The 19,219-nt window shown below is 38.4% G+C and overlaps 1 protein-coding gene across 4 annotated transcripts; it reads right to left on the bottom strand.

Moving 5' to 3' along the window:
• Window positions 1–433: 433 nt before the first annotated feature.
• Window positions 434–12,812, bottom strand: LOC121861410. Of its 4 annotated transcripts, none has more exons than XM_042359096.1 (10): window positions 12,540–12,811; window positions 11,737–11,879; window positions 10,766–10,936; window positions 9,474–9,589; window positions 9,211–9,356; window positions 8,567–8,729; window positions 6,393–6,552; window positions 3,939–4,138; window positions 2,163–2,277; window positions 434–1,184 (listed from the first exon to the last, which is right to left on the bottom strand). In XM_042359096.1, the coding sequence occupies exons 1-10, from the start codon at window positions 12,692–12,694 to the stop codon at window positions 952–954; spliced, it is 1,602 nt and encodes a 533-aa protein (XP_042215030.1). In that variant the 5' UTR covers window positions 12,695–12,811; the 3' UTR covers window positions 434–951. The 4 variants fall into 4 exon arrangements, with proteins under 4 accessions (XP_042215030.1, XP_042215034.1, XP_042215032.1 ...); XM_042359098.1 differs by having other exon boundaries at window positions 989–1,184; window positions 2,215–2,277; window positions 12,540–12,812; XM_042359100.1 differs by lacking the exons at window positions 11,737–11,879; window positions 12,540–12,811 and adding an exon at window positions 11,613–11,730.
• Window positions 12,813–19,219: the final 6,407 nt, after the last annotated feature.

Raw genomic sequence — 19,219 nt, 5'->3', positions numbered from 1 at the left:
CTCAGATTCGTTACGCCTACACGTTTTTAATTTTGATTTTGTGTAACAGTAGAAAGCCTTTGGGTTTGACTTGACCTCACTTGCAATCTGCCTCTAGAACTGCTTTCCAACCCATCTACAATCTGACTTTCCTTGTTTATTGGACCTAGCAAACATCCTCCTGGCCTGCCCATTGTTTGTCCCAAGACTCCCAACCCAGTCTCGAATATCTGAGATTTTTTCTTCTCTCTGTCAACCACTGCATGGTTCATGTGCAGCAGCCTCCTTGTATTCCTGGGAAATTACTGTACAGGTACTGTATTTACCAAAAAATATGACTACTTGTTGCCCAGAATTAACTTGACAAAGATTATCAAATTCTCTAAAATGAAGGGTTTGCTGAGGAAAATTTGTTTATTAATAGAGGAAAACAGCAAGTAAGTAAACAAAAATCAATACATTTCATGTTTATTAATTTATAAGCTAGCATGCACAGTCCAAAGATAAATTAGGATTAAAAGCATAATGGACTAACATGAAAAAGTGATACACTGGAACTCAAACTGGAACAACTCATACGGTAATTCATATCCAAAATGATGCACACAATGTACCAGTACATAATAAATTACCAACCTTAATTTTGAAGAAAAAACTGTACATTAACAAACAACTGAAAACATCTTCACCTGCTTCAAGTCTCTAAACTTAGTTGAAAAATTCACAGATCCCTTAGCCACTTGTGAGTAAGAGTGACCCTGAGCTTTGACCTTGTGAGCCCCAAAAACTACATGCACATTATCAACATGTTTTAAATCACTTCATCGAAAACTGAAACACTAGCATTGTGTCACACACAAATAACATGAGAGACAACATTAAGTCTTGGCCAAGTTTGGTTGAGCAGTAAAAAAATTTCAAGATATTTTCATGAATAATTCACAGCCTAAGGATTGAGGTAACAATTCTTTATCAACATCTAGCAGTAAAGTTAATATTAGGGAGGGAAACTATATAGCAAGTGGCATCCTTATCAGCGATGGCCACAATTATGTCCTGATTCCTGAAATATGATGTTAATCTTGAGACTCGACGAGTGGAGACAGACAAACACAGAGAAGGGACGTAAGATTCCATAACTGCCCAGTTTACTTTCATTTTAGTTGAACTGTCTTCACCCAGGATCTTGTAGACCAGTAAATGACCTGTGGAGTAACCATTAATGAAATAACTTTACTACACAGGTCTGGATAAATACCCGGTACTTGTAAACAGTATACAGACTGTCTGTATAAATAGCCAGCAGGCCATTAAGGTTTACAAATGCATCATCATCTATATCTACACATCATTGACAATGAACCTTACTTTCATCTTATCGTCACTCAGCTTGTGCAGTTTCTTCACATTACCAAACATTCAGACTGTACTATAATGCCTCCTCCTCTATATTGTGCCACTCTTTCTTCCATACTTACAGTTCCTGGTCCTTTGCTTCCCTAATTTCAACAATTCAAAAATGCTTTTTTATTTTAGATACTTCTACCTTGCATTGTAGTGGATATCTGATTACAGTAAAGTACTGTCTACTCACAAAGCAACTAATTAAGTATTATTATCTATCCAAAAAGAAACTGAATAACCACAAAACAAGATGGTATTGTATAGATGCATTCTTGTACCAGTACATGCCCAGTAATTGCCAATAATACATAACAGAGACGTAACCGACCGCCTAAGTGACAAACATGGCTATCAATGGTGAAGAGGTTAAAGTTAAGTAAAGTTCAGCAACTGAGTCTACTGGAGGCTCAATGGTTTAAACCAGTGACCATTGGGCTATACAATATCATATACTGTAGTGTACTGTACTGTACTGTACAGACAGTAGTCCTTTCAACAATCTCTATGGCAGCATAATAATATTCATCCTGAATAAAAATATCATAGAAGTAAAAACATGTGAAAATATTATGAGAATCAATTGTGTCAGAGAGCAGGTAATGAAGAGTACAATAATAAGTTTCCACAACATTTACAAAATTAGAGTTGTGTACAGTAAGGAACAGAAACAAATAAATCAACAAGAATCAGATGTATAAAATACATTTAATCTCCCGACATCACTCACTCACAATGGTAAAATTATGTTATTCTACACAGGAGTTCTTCCATAGCCTCACCTTGACTGGTGCCACAGAACACAAGACCTCGTTTATAATGGACCACAGTTACCTCTAGCAACAACGTGGCTCCCACCCGCACCTTGGCTAGTGTCAATATGCAGCTGCTGGCTGGCTGTAAATCAGAGACAGGCACAATACTTTATAAGGCAGTTGTAAATATTTTATATTACAGTAATACAGTACTACTGTATGTATCAAGCATATAGAGGGTCCTCAAATTGTTGTCACTGCTGTATGTACTGTTTAACAATACAGTACTATATGTGTAATGGCAAACATACAGTACTGTATTTCAGATTAGCCCCTGCACAGGCAGTGGCCAACAGAAGTGGATCTGGAAAGTTAAGCTAGTTAATTACTCTAAATGTGATCTCATAAAGTAAAACTAGCATGATTGCTGAGAGTACCATTAGCCAGCTGGTAACAGGTAGGCATTTGTTTAGTGTGACTGAAATTAAGTTGTGTTTATAGTACAGTACAGTACTTCAATTCTTGACCTTAATTAATACTGTATAAGAAAGAAATTAATTTCCTGCTAAATGAATTTCTATACACTACGGACAAATTTAATCTTAATACGTACATGGTGAAAATATTTATATATAAAGGTCTAAAAATGTGATGCCATTTAAAATGCTTGTAAGTGATACACTAACCTTTGCCCATAAAACAGTAGCCAATCACATTAGTGTATGTACTTCAAATTCTAGTTTGAGTATAAGAGAGAAAGAATTATTTAGTGTAATATATAATTGTGGAGGAAACATCACGGTGACAGGATTACTCTACCTGGGATAATCATAATCATCATCAATGTACGTACTGTATAACAACAACAACATAAGCCACTGGTTTTGTTTATAAATTACTGGTACAGGTACAGTATACAGTAACTACAGTACTCATGCTTTTAAAGGAAATGAAAGACTCATTTTTTCCAATCACTGAACAAAATACAGTAAAAGCCACAGATGTTTATGTGGGCTTCTTGTGCCGTTGACGTATAGGGTTAGTCCATCTGTCAATTTATATTGTGGATATCTAGAGTAAGCTGAATTCAATAATCAGTATGTCCCAGCTTTTTGTGCCAGTCATGACCACTGAAAAACTTAAGAGATTTTGGTGGAGATACACATCACCCTAATCATTGGGTTCATGTAAAGTGAGATACTGTACTGAACAACCATAGAGCCATTAGCTACATATAACTGATGCAGTCTTAATTTTACAGAGAACTAGTTCCTTTTTTCCTCTCTTTCTGAAACTACAAACAGTATTAAACCATTTTTCAGTTATCTCCTCCATTTTTCAGTATTTCCTGCATTACATTTCAGTAACATAAATGCCACCAACGATTTTTCCTCTTTCCAAATATTCTTTACTTATGATCTTTAAAGCAATCACTTAACCCACACATCTTCCTCCTTTCTTGAAGCTATGCTCTTCTTCCCATGTCATACTTTCAAGTGAATGTGACACAATTTTCTCGTGAAAGACGACTGCACATCTTACCGGGTGTACTGTACTTACTTGACTTATTCCTCTATGTCACTTACATTCATTCTTATTGTCTTTCTCTATATGCTGTACAGTAGTGAAGAAATGCATGTTTTCTGCCATTCCTTTGATACTACTCTTCCTTGCCTCATGCATAACTTATACACCCTTGTCATCTCATCCATTCTATTATAACCACAGTTTCACCAGCCATTCTTAAAGTTTACAGGATACAGTAAGTTCCATTTAATGTGAAAAGAAATTTTTATATCTCACCTCCGAATATGGTAAACTTCTAGCTGTTCCGTCAGTGATGTTTCCTTCCTGTGGATTCATATTATTACTACTGCTTTTAACTTGAGTGCCTGTGATCCAGCTTGCATTACCCACATCTTGTGAGCCTCTTTGTATCCAGCTTGTCAAGATGCTTTCACCAACCAACCAATAGTCACGTTCACGGTCCATATGCCAGTATGCTGTCAAACATTAATAAAATCTGATGTCAGTTCTGTAATTAGGTAACTAAAATAAGGGAATATTGACACTTAACATGCTTCATTTCCTCCATGGGGTTCTACATTCAAGCTACTGTATAATATTCTTTTTTCTCAATCTCCCTTCCATATTTGCATTCTAAGTTTCCTTTTTTTTTTTTAATTTCTCCATTAACTTTCTCCTACCACAATCAATGCCCAATTCATTAATTATTACTTCCAACTTTCCTTCTCAATCAAATACCTTAGCAGTGTAAGTCTAAACAGCACACACCTGTTTCCCTGCTCTGTCCTGATGACCCTATGTAGCTGCTCGTTTATGACCTACTTGAAAAATGGTGTGTGTGTGTGTATGTGTGGCCATATATATATGTCACATATATGAATATAATTATACTGTACACTATTTTTCAGGTGGGTCATAAACAAGTGGCTCCATAGGTTCATCAGGACAACAGTGGGTATGAAACTAACAAGGGCCAGTTGTTAAAATCATTTTTACAACATTATAGTACAGTACTGTACTCATTAGCTTGAATGTAGATCATAAGCCAGTTACGATGTTTTTCAGAGGACACGCTGCTGTGTGCCTCACCTCATTAACAAATGTGATACAGTGATGAAACTAGACTCTGAAGTGCTACTGCTGCTGCCTAACACTAAAGTTATCTGATCATGGTTGTGGACCTTTTAATATCATCATCATCATGATGGAAATTGAGGAAATCACGAGAAGTGCAAATGCTTTCTCCGTCTTTTGCTCAGATCACATAACAGTGGCTGAATTACACCAATGTGTAAAAGTGTCAAAGTCATGCATAAAAGTTCTGCAACTAGTTGCTGTCAGTATACATCTTAACTGTCCGAGGAAAGATGGTCATCTCGCCAGTTGTCTTTGAACTGTGAACTGAGATAATTTCTCTAGCACCTACAATAGGTCTAATAAACCAGCCAGTAAGGGCTTCACTTGCATCAGACTGATACTTTACCTGGTTATGTATCTCAAAGGGGAGGTCAACCATATGAGAAGACATAGTGACAAGTGATGGTTACTCCTCCTCTGCTGTATCAGTTCCATTGTCTCCAGCTTGGCATAAAAGGGGATGCAGTCAAGAAAGGTGATCTGAGTGAAAGGTCACCGCACCATAACCACTGCCAGTGTCGTCGTGCTGAGTGCCACCTTTATGACCCTACGGAGGTGCTCGTGTGTGACCTTACTCTAAAATGTGGATGGGTGGACCGTCCTTATGGTCCTTCCCAGGCTGTGTAGATTATGTGGAACATTTGCATGTCCTGGTCAAGTGATTTTGAAATTTACTTGCACAATTTTTTTTTTTTTTTTTTACTTGCCCCAACAATTTTTTTTAAGGAAATTTGACTGCTGGAATCTTTAAGAGAAATGTTAAAATTTGTTTTTAAAACATTCAAATTTATTTTATGTTTCAACTCATACATCATCTTTTACCTTCATCCTGTCAATTTTCCTTGCTTCTTATTAATGTTGATCAGTGGATGCTTTTATTCAGATTTTTAGGTCAGGTCATTTTGAGAATAGACTAATAGAATTAGGAGGGATCAGCTGTGATGTGACACTATGGCATCAGGTAAAGCACACACAAACACAGCCCCCTCCCCCTCCTGTCACCATGCTGGATAACGGACCTCACTAGTTAAAAATGTTGGGTCATGCAGCACCTGACAAATTCCTGTTTGAGTACAGTATTTTCTTCTCAAAATATTAACTTGACCACAGGGCAAGTGCTGGGCACAAGGACAGGAAAAATCACTTGTCCGGGCACTGCTAATGTGCACAGCATGGTCCTTCCCCTTGCTACATCTACAACACAGATATGTTTTTACACTTTCATGTCTACAAAATTACTCCCACAAAAATTACTCACATATATAATACAAAAACACATACAGTACCCATACTGAGAAATGAAAAATGATTTGATCACTTCACTACGTACTAGAAAATCTTCTGGTTTTCAGTTTTCTAAAAAATAAAACAAATTCTGTAAAAGAAAACCTGTTTACCTGAATTATTTTAAATTTCAATAATTACATGATCAACACCTAAATAAAATCTACCTGATAAATATACTACCTGTATTTTGCCACCATTGGGCTTCTCTGATATCACAGGAAGAGTAACAAGAGTGATTATCTTTCAAACTATGATAAACATTTATATCCTTAACTTGTAACACAAGCTACTAAGCACAATACTTACATAAAAGTGTTCTAGATGTAATGGTGGATGCAAATATGAGTCCGCGTGAGAGGAGGGTGGGGTTGGGGTACCGAAGGTCCTTGTATAAAGGCGACTCTGCGATCAAGTTTCCAGAGACGGTGTAGGAAGACACATGACCCCCTGATACTATGGTGGTCACCTGTGTTAATAATTAAAACATTATCACAACTTAAAACTTACTGTCCTCATCACCAGTCAGCTTATTACCAGCGTGGATGGTCACTTGCCAAATTCTCATTGTCGCTGGGTATTAGACTGGCCCTTGTCTAAATTACTGATGATATTACAACTGTTTTCTTAAAGGTAGCTACTGTTATTATAAAACAAAATAGAACAAGTATTTCATGCATTACTCTTATCCCAGGAGAAGCTAAAACAAAGGAGTATGTTTACCTGACATTATCTTAATAAAATATATAGTGGATAACGTGTGTGGATGGGAAGGATATCTGGAGGAATGTGTGCATGGGAAGGATATGTTGGGCTCATTTTCAGAGGTTTCTATCATCCACATACCACATCAGTTTCCTCTCCTGATATGTAGGTGTGGGCGAGGGGGGTAACAATTCTGTTTTTGAAAAAAGTTAAATTATGCATTATTAGTAGACACACTAGAAACAACATACATTTCCCTGCTATAGAAAATAAAGAAAGTATTAAAGTAGACTGAGGATTTGGATTCCGTACACTTAGGAATAATTATACATGCACATTATACAGTACAGTAGTAATAATTATTGATAATAACTCAGGGTCACACAGGAGCTTACCATAAGGTAGGACTGACACACAACCTTAAATTTCAGGGACTGAAATATCCTTAAAACTACATAGCATGCAGGTACATCAGCCATTTCACATGACCTAATTTATATCAGCACCAGTAACTATATAGTAATTAAAGATCATCAATATAGTATTACAGAAGAAATTTAAATAACTATGTCATGAATTCGTGAAAAATATAATGTTCAAAAGGAATTACAGTAATTTCCATCCACGAAAACCCCTTACACTGTACTGTATGTATACATGGTATGCATGCATCCTAGATTAAATACTGTAGCTCAAGCTGAAATATAGTAAATTAATTTTAAAATACAAAACAATTTAACCTAATACAGTATTTATTGCAGCAAGAAGAACATTATGCACACTTTGTAAATATTATGCACAGTAACTAAGAAATAATGTCTTTACTTACGGTAGTTAAATGCTAGTCTTATGGCACTGAATTTAAAACTAGCCAACATTTTGCTAACATGTACAGTATTAGCCAGCCTTACAGCACTGATTGAAGGCATGCCAGCCTTGCTTTAACTACTGTGTAAGATTTTTCTTAGCTGTCACAGATTAGAATTTGACGTTAGCTGTGATTGACATTACAGGATGTCCCCCTGCTCAAAAATCCTCCAAATATGCTCATCCCATCAACTATCCCTGGCATCTCGACACACACACACACACATCTGGGGGGGTTCACTTGGCCATGAAGAGGGTTTATGGCCTCACACAGCTTTGAAAGACTGGTCACCACCCTGCCAACATATGGTTAGGTTGTTTATACTGTACACTATTCTTCCATTTACCAAGTGTAACATTGGGCCTTTGATCTCCCCAGTTGAGTCTCTCCTGCTCTTACTATATAATTACTCTATAGGTTTTTTAATTTTCTCGGAGCTTCATGTATATTGTGAGATTTTTTTACATGATTTCCATGTATAATGAAACAAGTTTAATGTTATTTTTCTTCTACATTATAAAGCTTGATTTATTTTACAAGGGTTAATTGTAAATGCATGTTTCTGTAGGGTTCAATTAGCTCATATTGATGTGAATATAACTTTACTTACTCCAGACTCTTAATTTTCACTCATTTAAACTTAGCAGCTTTTTGACATTCTACTAATTAAGCATTTGTAAACACTGCTTACTTCTTTCTTCTTTTTTCTTTCTTAAATTCTCATTAAAATTTAGCAGTATACTACTGTATATCTGCTACAGCAGTGAATTGTACACTCAAATTAAACTTTCTCAAACTATCACACACACACACACACACAGTATCTACACTAAAAACCACAAGGTATCTGAGGAATGTTCACGTACGGGGCACAAAAAATAATGATTAATAATAAATATATATTAATTACAAATCCATTCCAAAGGTCCCAGTAGACTGGAGGAGAACTGGTTGTGATGCGCCCTATATGAACAAGTTCAATTCGCCCATGTTGAGGTATGAAATTAGCTTGATAGATGGCGAGATGAATCTCATCCATCATCTGAGATACTATCACAGTGTTCCCATCACAGCTATAAAGACAAAAATAAATCCTTTATCACATTAAAATTACTGTAGTACATTGTTACAGAATATATCACAACAGCAGCAAAAAAACACAGTCAATGATATTAATCAATACTGTATTAACAAGCATCCTGATGAAGAACATAATTACAATGCAGGAATCTGACCAATCCTAAATAGTTGTAATGATGACACCAAAAATAAGTCAGTAGGTTAAGCTTAATGAGACCAGGTAAACCTAACCTACCTTAATCTTATCTAGCCTAACCCAATAAAAATCTAAACTTTATCTGATGGTCCACCAGTCACATTAAGAAATATAACCTTTGACTTGGCCAGATCTGACCTAACTCCCTCCCCTTAACCTGGTGACATTTTTTGTGTCATTTTATTCCTAATTTGACAGATGTGCCTTTTTTTTCAGAGTACCCAAAATGCCATACACACGTGAGGTAAAGATGAATAAAACTACTGTAATGTTCTTACCACAGTCTGGAGTCAACAGATAGCACAGGAGTGACACTAAGAGGAGTGAGAGAGTGTAGCTGAGGACCCACCAGGTAACATTTTAGATATTTGTTCACACACATGGCCAGGATGGGAGGAGTTTCTGGCATCTCCATGGCACAAACCTATGAAAGATAGCAGTAAAGTATATAGTACAGTATACTGTATTTGATAAGCATAATCTAGATACCATACTCCCTCATCCCTACACACATCTTTATTGACAGGAACAGCGAACTTACCCTAAGGATTCTGCCTTTAATGTGTTGCACGCAGCATTCTTGCCCTGCCTTGCCAAACAGTCTTATAATACACGTATTTTCATCCTCACCATGAGACACCACCACCACAAACCTGCCTGATTCATAGCAAAAAATGATAAGTTCAAAGGAATTCATTCCAATTTGTGGGCTGTTAATATATACAGTACAGCACAAATATAAGAAGTGCAAATGTAAATAGATTAATTATTTAACCGACAAGAAAAGTACCGTACAAGTATAAGATTCAATCAGCCTGGCAAATACAGGTTTACCAATGATTCCAATACTGTACTGTATCAACAATTGCAGTGTTCATTCCCAAGGTGGCTACAACACTAAATACTGTACACTACTTTTTTCCGCTTTCAAGATACATACTGTACATAAATCACAACTAACTAATTCATTGCACTGTGCATGGTCACTTTTATGCATAATACAAAAATACAGTAATTTCATAAATTTTTTTGTGATCCTGCATAAATCTTGGTGAAATTTTGTACTGGTATATTGTACAATTGTATCCTGGTGCCTGATTGACTGTTAAAACTATACCCGGCTCATTTCAACCATTCACAGAGTTGCCATTCCTCCTATTACACTGCATGTAGTGTTGCTGTGTCTTCTGCTGTAGAAATTAATAAGAACATTAACGATTCCTCAAAATTCCTTTAAATACTGCACTATATAATACTGAATGTTGTCTAGCCTTTTTTATCTTAAATGAACCATTGATTAATAATATATAAGATGGTGAACTCCAATGTGCTTGCTGTACAAGGGTAAGTGATATGCTGTGTACTGTACATGCAAGTCGAGATGGTCACTAAGAAATTAACTCTTAATCACATATTTGTCAGCACAAAATATTTATCACGATCTATTGTATTTGTAGAATCATCATCAAAATACTGTACTGTACTGTACTGTATGCCTATCTTGTTTTTCCCTCATACAGTATATCCCTGACTTCAATTTTATTCACAACAAAGCCTCTTACTTTACTTGTGTTGAAGATTATAAACAAACACGATTACTGGGTGTTTATTCTTGGCAATAGTTTTTGTTTAAAAGGATAGTCTAATTACAGAGTGTACCAAAATTTATGCAACTTGCATATTCAGTAACTTAACTACTGACAGGATGGTGTGCTCCACTACAGGACTCTACTACAGTATTAATATCAGTGAAGACACATGATGAATGGACATATGAGCCACGGTTAGATCCTAACCACCCTGGCCCAAACGTCCCACATTCAGAATACATACCTGCAGAAGTGAGATGTGTCACTCGTTTCACCTGTAGTAACATATTACAATCATCTGGGATAGACGTTATAGCAGTTTGCATTGACATCCTGCTGATATCTAACCATTCAGGTTCATCTACTCTCTCTTGGCATTTGGCTAATAGCTCCTCCATCACTTCATCTTTGGTGTCTTTGAAAAATACAATTATTAAAAAACTAGCAATAGTGGAGGAGAGGGTTAGCATTAATATTATTTCTGGGATATATTCATATTGAATGTCGATACATTGCTTCAGAAACAATTATAATAACAATATTACTCATTCATCCATATAGTGTCCAGACAAAGGATCACCAAAATATTAGGTCCGGAGCTTATTTAACCATACGAATAACTAACCTTCCAACTTAAGCTAATATTGTATAACATACTGTAACTTTACCTCAACCCCCCCCGCAGCGTTAGGGTGTTTCAATCATCAGGCGAAATAAGCAGAGGGTCATTTCCGAGTAATCCACAAAAGCTGAAGACGATAACAAAAAAAAATGCGATACCAATTGTTCTGGAGAACTGCCCACTTTGAAAGACTTCACACACACGGCATTAGAATGTCAAACACAGATACTATATAGCAATGATTTTTATATGTGTTTTATTGGACATCAAATTAAGATAACTCGAAAAGAGTCTGCTTCTGTGCATTAATTTATTTGAGAAACTTGAGACTAACCATAGATGATCAGGTAGCATAATACGTATAAATTAATATGTTAATAAACAAGTCTAAACCCACCGTATAATTTGTATATAGAAAACTCTGATTCAGGCACAAGCTAAAGTGTTTAGATGCCCTCTGACGACCTACGTATGTGTACCCAGGTTTCCTTTTCTCTCTCTCCACTTGAAAAGGCTGGCTCCGGACCTACGTCATCTAGTCACAACGTAACAAATATACACGGAATTCTTCAGAAGCTTGTGATCCAACCCACCACCATCTGCCACGACGTCACTGTTGGCATCTTGAGCAAGCGTAGGGGGTGTGGCGGACTTGGGATAATGAGTGACGTAGTACTCGTGGGTGAGCTCTGCTAGTAGACGTGGGGGCAAATAGTGGCATCTCTCTCGACATATTCTGTTGAAGGAAAATTGTGTGAAAGAAATTGTGTGTCAGAGAAATTCACTCTCAATCACGATTCACCCACCATTTATAATTTCTCCAACGTCTCACTGATTTTTATATGTAGGGCAGAAAACATAACTACTACAGGTACTTGCATTTAAATTCTTCGTAAAACATGCTTGATTCCTTAAATGAGTTTGGCGTCATAAGCTAGTAAACTCATCCAGCAATTCCTAATCTGATTTAACATGATTTTAGGTACACGTATGGCGATATGGGATGTTATTAACGAAGTATGACTTAATGTAACCAATGACTAATTCTGACTCACCCTTGCAACCACTTTATTTTGAGTATTGAGTATACCCAAATACTCAATAAGTTTTAAGCGTGAATTTTAGTGGGCTAATTATTTTTTAGTTTTCTAACATACGGTATTTACAGATCCTAAGAAATAAGAGTTTGCCTTAAAAACAGTAGACAATCCGTTCTCTCTTCAGGGATGACGTTTATAGGTAACTTGTATAAAGTGTAGGTGTGTCGGGCACTTATACAATGCATATAAAATTATTGTTCATTTATATCCTTTGAGTGACATATTTTTTGCCTATATGCTTTAAACCCATACAGATATAATAACTTTTAAGGCAGCTATAATATTGTAATTCTTACCTTCTCGCTAGATGTCTCCAGGCACGAGAAACACAAGAAGCCGTCAGCAGATCGGAGGTCTGCAGATATTTTAGAATTATCTCCCATATTTCCACTGGTAACAGTTCTTCGGTGACAAAATATGCTTGATAATACACCACTGAATGATCACTCATAACGACGAATTCCCACACACTTCAGTGGCATGCCTGGAAGCACCAATTAAGCAGATTAAGGCAACAAACTGAGAAGTCCAGCCATTCCCTGCTGTTCGCGGGGATACTAAACTAATGGCGCCGCATACAAGTTTAACCACATCAGTGAGATCTCTTATTGGCGAGTTTTATCACTTTAGCAAGTTGTTTCTAGTGCTACTCGTGTTAAATAAATCTGGTTTTGATGTGGAAGAAAAACATTAGGTGAATTTACCTTCCAGTGAAATTATTTGAAATATTTTATGATTTTGCATATCCGTGGCACAAACTAGTAACATCTTCGAACTAGAATGAATGATTATATTCTCATTTAAGAATTTAGATGTTTGTATAAACATCAGATAGACTTTCAGATAAATACTTTACAGACGTGTAACCACATTTTTTTAAGTGTATCCTTCCATCGTGGTTATTTATACAGAACAAAAGCGGTACACGAAAATAAGGCTTCAAAAAATGGCACAGGCAAATGTGACACGACTGTAAGGTTAGGTTAGGTAAAAATATTACAAAGAATACTGTGCCATTTTTTACTGTGTCGTTTTTCCTACATTCACGTAAAAATATATTACAATATTAGTTCAGCGCGAGTGGTATATAATGGCATAAGGTAAAGACGTGATTTTAGGACATTTTTATCGCAAGAAAAGGCATTAATTAAGAAATAAATAAACTTTAGGGATACGAATTATCTTTGTAAGATTATTGAATTGAATTGTAACAGTTTATTTAGCCAGAAAAATACAGATACAGAGTGGATAATAATAACAATATTAACATGGCTGAGCCAGCTGAGAACCTGAGATCCTATAATCGGAAACTATTGCAGTCGATGTGTTTTTTTTTTTAAATATGGAGATAGACAAATTTTACAAGACGTATGTACTACTTAATTTAACCAATTCCTAAGTCCTAACCTAACCTAAACAACTATGACGACCATGGCAAGTACCTAATAAAAAAGCTCCTGCTGGACTTGAAGCAGAGGAGGGAGGAGTCGAGAAGGAACGGGGACAGGTGCACATGGGTTATACTCAGGGGGAGGGTAGTGGAAACAAGTGTGCCGACACAGGGCCAGGGGGCAGCAGTGCACCCTCCACCCACTCAACCCCCCACCCGGGAGGCGGCACCAGCTCAGCCTACCGGACAGGAGGGAACGAGCGCCGTGTAAACAATGAAATTTTTAACCACACCCTGCAAAATACAGTGTACTTAGCAAATGCTGCAGCTTCTGAGAATGTGGGTGGAGCGGGTTTATTACTAAGAGCAGAGACGTTACCGAGAACAAATTCTGGCTTGAATGTCATGTACACTAATACCGACACGTTCCTGGATAAGAGGGAGGAGTTTGAAACACTACTAAGAGTACACCAACCAGATATTGTAGGAGTTGTAGAACTGTTGTACAAGAACAGGAGAATCGACCCAGAGGAATGTGAGTTCAGTATTGCTGGATATGACTCATTTACGAACCTAACTCAAGAATCCTGCAGGAGGGGTGTGGTTATCTACGCTAGGCAAGACCTTAGAGCCAGCCAGGCGAGGGTACAGGGAGAGGATGTCTTTGAAGAGTCCAAGTGGTGTAAAATTAAATTAAAGGGAGGGGACTTACTTATCGTCGGGTGTATCTACAGATCCCCGAACTGTGGCCCACTAAATCAAAGGAACTTAAGAACCTTAATAAACAATGCGGCGATGCTCAACCCCAGCCACCTCCTTATCATGGGGGACTTTAACTATGGCGACATCGACTGGAGAAACGAGTCAACCCCGAATGACTTGAATAATCCTGCTACTCTTTTTGTAGAAACTCTGAGAGATAATTTTCTGTTCCAACATGTGAGAGACCCGACACATTACAGAGGGGAGCAAACACCCAAGCCACTTGACCTCATCATAACAAACGAGGAGGGTATGGTGGCCAAACTGGAACACCTTGCCCCAGTTGGCACCAGTCACCATACAGTGTTGTCATTCAGATTTAACTGTTACCTAGTTCAAGATAAGGCCAGGCCAAGGTGCAAATATTACAAGGGAAATTACAATGGGATGAGGGAAGAGATGAGGGGTATCAACTGGCCTGACTTATTAAGGTACAAGAACGCAGACACTACGCTGAATATCATAACTAGTAAAATGACCCATTTGATCGATAAATATATACCCAAGACCAAACCCAGTGCTTCTAGGAATACGAGGGGATCCCTACACATGAACCATGCGGCGGTCGACAAAATTAAGAAGAAAACCCAGAAATTCAAGACGTGGGTTGGGTCAAACGATGAGCAAGACAGGAGGATGTATGCAAGAGCCAGAAACCAAGCAAAGATAGAGTGTAGGAGGGCTGAAAAGGAGTTCCAAAGGCTGGTTGCACGCGAGGTCAAGTCAAACCCAAAGGCGTTTTACCGCTATGCAAAGTCGAAATTGAAAACGCGAGTAGGAGTATCAGACCTGAGGCTTGAAGATGGTAGTTACGCAGATTCTGACCAGGATAAAGCTGAGGCATTGAACAGCTTCTTTTCCTCAGTGTTCACAAGAGAGGATGCAACTAACCTTCCTGCGTTTGAGGACAGACGGTTCGACACAGCACTGACCCACATTGTGTTCACAGAAGAGGGTATTAGAAATAAACTGTCCAGGCTAAAGGTCCATAAGAGTCCTGGACCTGACATGGTGCATCCTAGAGTGCTAAGGGAGCTGTGCAACGAGCTTGCAGAGCCCCTGAAGATTCTGTTTTGTAAATGCCTGGATGAACAAATGGTCCCCAGTGAATGGAAAGTGGCTTATGTGAGTCCTATCTTCAAGAAGGGCGATAGGCACTCCACGAACAACTATAGACCGGTGAGCCTGACCAGCATAATATGTAAAGTACTTGAGAGTATTATCAGAGATGCAGCGATGGAACATCTACTACGAAACAACCTTGTAAAAGATTGCCAACACGGTTTTATGCCGGGGCGCTCTTGCTTGACACAATTGCTCAAGGTATTGGATATTTGGACCCATATTCTAGAACGGGGTGGTAATATCGACAATATTTACCTAGATTTTGCCAAGGCTTTCGACAGTGTACCCCACGAAAGGCTGAAAATCAAACTGGAAGGGTACGGAATTCGGGGAAATGTCCTAGCGTGGATAGAAGACTTTCTACATGACCGCAAGCAATGTGTGGTGATTAATGGCACGAAATCGTCATCTGTACCTGTAACAAGTGGGGTACCGCAGGGTAGTGTATTGGGCCCGCTGTTGTTTGTTTGTTTCATAAATGATATGCCTGACGTTGTACACTCCTCCATACAAATGTTTGCCGATGACGCCAAGTTATTTCGGGAAATTAAGAACCAAGCGGACTGTGAAGAGCTGCAGAAGGACCTCTGTGGGCTCCAGGAATGGTCGAAGGAATGGCTGCTGAGATTCAATGTCACGAAGTGTAAGAGGATGCACCTGGGGCGTACCAACGGTAAGGAGGCGTACCATATGTCCCAACGGGATGAAGAAAATGTACTAGTTGAGACTGTGTGTGAGAAGGACCTAGGTGTGTATGTTGACAATGAGCTGAAGTTCTCGGGCCATTGTGAGAAGAAGGTAAATCAGGCAAATAAATTATTGGGTCTTATAAGAAGGTCGTTCAGATATCTAGACGGTCCGTCCCTCGTGACGATCTTCAGGAGTGAAGTGCTTCCCCATCTGGAGTACTGTCACCCCATCTGGTCCCCGAGATATGCTAGGGACTGTCAGTTGGTTGAAAATGTTCAAAGGAGGGCCACCAAGCTGGTGCCTGCACTTCGGCATCTCAGCTACCCTGCGAGATTGGAGCGCCTGAACTTGCCTAGCTTATACTACAGACGGGCAAGGGGGGACCTAGTTGAGGTTTATAAGCATCTCAGGGGGCACTACTCAGTTGAGTGTCCTTACTTGGAGCTGGCGGACGCTCGCCCCACAAGGGGTCACAGCTCAAGATTGAAGAAGCCGCAAGTCCGGAAAACCGTGAGGGCAAACTTTTTCGGAGTGAGGGTTGTAAACTCTTGGAACAATCTACCAGAAAGTGTTGTGACGGCACCGAGTGTGAGCTCTTTCAAGAGAAGACTTGACCAACACTGGAGCGGGTTCAGGTACATTCAGGAGCCGGTGCATGCCCAGTATTTGCCAACAGTGCGTGACAGAGACGTGACCGATCGCCCGGGCGGCTAGCGAGCCGACCTTTTGGTGAAGAATATAAAGGAAAAGAGTCGTGACCGATCGCCCAAGCGGCTAACAAGCCGATCAGTGGCGAAGAGGATAAAAGTAAAATGTTTAATCAAATGTTTCTAGTCATTATAGTCTTCAAGCCATCATCATATTAATTAACGACTGCAAACCAAAAATATACATTCTCAAACAAGGTCAAGCTTATTATAGACTTAGACTCGTGTGAATAAGCAAGTTTGACCGTAATAGGGCGAATCTGAAACAATTTTACAGCGTCACTGAGTAGTTTCTGACTAAATATGTGTGTAAAATTCCAGAGGAGTTCCAAAACATTTTACTAACGACAAAATCGGACGAAAATGAATAACCTATGTACAGAATTTTTTAATACGGTCTCCAATATGTGTACCCCTATCTTCGAAGTAGGGGAAGGTGCGGGCTTAAATTATTAATAATGATAGGCAAACATGCTAACCTAACTTAACCCAACTCAACATAATTAAAGATTGTTATAAAATCTTTGCATTAGGTTTACTTCGCATGGCTTAGGCCCGTAAGCCTCTTGGTTACTACAGTAGAACAAGGACGCCTGTCGAAGCAAGTACGATATTCTTTTTTCTTCTATTTTGTCAACTCCAAATAACAAGCCGGCTGACTTCTGGAATTTTAGCAAAGTAGCAAGATATTGCAGCGTACATTGAAGCCATGTGAGTGGGGGAATTATTTTACTAGAGCCTTTACGAAATGAGAAACTACAAAATATATTGACATATTTCATCCACACGACTAAGTAATCTGTCAAACGGCTATTATAAGAGAAGTCGTCAGGTTCATACTGCTGCGAGAACGACGTTACAGCCTAGGAAAAGTCATGTATTTCTTATTATTTTTATACCTTAAGTGCAGATCTTGCGACATGGTACTTGAAGACTTTAACAATGGGAGTAAACTAAACTTGGTACCAACTCACTGTGTGTATGCATGAGTTACGACTAAACGTGAGACTGGCCTGATTCTGTACATAAACTTTTTTATCACCATGTCACTCATTGATGAAAGACTTTTTAAAAGAAATATTAACTTTGTGTTAATTATTTGGGGAGTTTATTTGTTACAAGTATACACACACATACAGACAACCCGGCTTTTTAACCATAAATTTTGATTGTAAGAATGTACTGTATATATACATAAATACATAAAAGCCATATAACGCCTTTATGTTTCTATATTTAGTATTTATAAACTTAAGTAATGAGATATCTACGTTTATTTATGTGTATATTTACGTCGTTATGTTTTGATCACGACTTGCGCACAGTACTGTACCGTGTTGTAGTAATGAGTGAAGCCAGCAGCGGGTGGAAGGGGGACGATAAATCTAGTTTTAAGTGGATGTTATAAACTTGTTACAGCGATTACCTGCAGCTGCGGTCCATTTCTTTCTTCTTACATAAACAAAAGGCCCCACTGCCACGAAATAATAAATATCGCCTCAGCACCAGGGGAAACATGCGAAGAAGCACATCTAAAACTTCGGATTTTCTGAAATACCCCCGAGGAGATATTGTACCTAGCTGAACAAGATGATCAGTACTAACTCCACTTATGATTGTATATTCGGTCTGTAGCCCGCCAGATAATCCATTATTAGGTCAAAACATTATGTTGTTCAGGTTGTGAATACAATACTTATCTCCCTCCTCAGCCAGCGTTTGAATTATGTGGTGAGAACTTATACGATGTAGCTTTTAATAATTCTGTCTTGGTAGGAGACCTGATGAAAACACGCCCAAAAATAAATATTATCTTTCCCTTCGTATGCCATACCTGCGTCAGGTATGGCGGGGTGCAACTGTACTGGGGAATGCCTTGTGACGTCACTGAAGGACACCCGCATCACTATCACTGTTTACTAGTAGAGCACTTGACGTGTTTACAGCTGGCGGCGTCACTGTTACACAACGGTGATACTTATAACAGCCGCCAGCACCGCCTCCTGTTGTTAAAGAATAGGTAATTATAAACACACGGCTTATTTACGTACGGTACCGAATCTGGTTAAAATCCATTGTTATCTATTCAAGTTACCTTGTCCATAGTTGACGCACAGACGGACGCAAGAACGGAATAGCGGGAGACAAAAAAAATTACAATAGGAAATAATTACGAAATATTTAGAACAACGGAAATAAAGGATCACGTGAAGTTCAAGCACCCAAACTATCTTAAGATGAAACACCTTTAAGCTAAGTTAACCGAACTCCTCCAGGTAGCTTTAGGCAAGTTTAGGGTGTT

This window comes from Homarus americanus, unplaced genomic scaffold (genome assembly GCF_018991925.1).
Source record: "Homarus americanus isolate GMGI-L3 unplaced genomic scaffold, GMGI_Hamer_2.0 scaffold24260, whole genome shotgun sequence".
Classification (NCBI taxonomy): domain Eukaryota; kingdom Metazoa; phylum Arthropoda; class Malacostraca; order Decapoda; family Nephropidae; genus Homarus; species Homarus americanus.
This window is presented reverse-complemented; position numbering and strand designations above follow the sequence as displayed.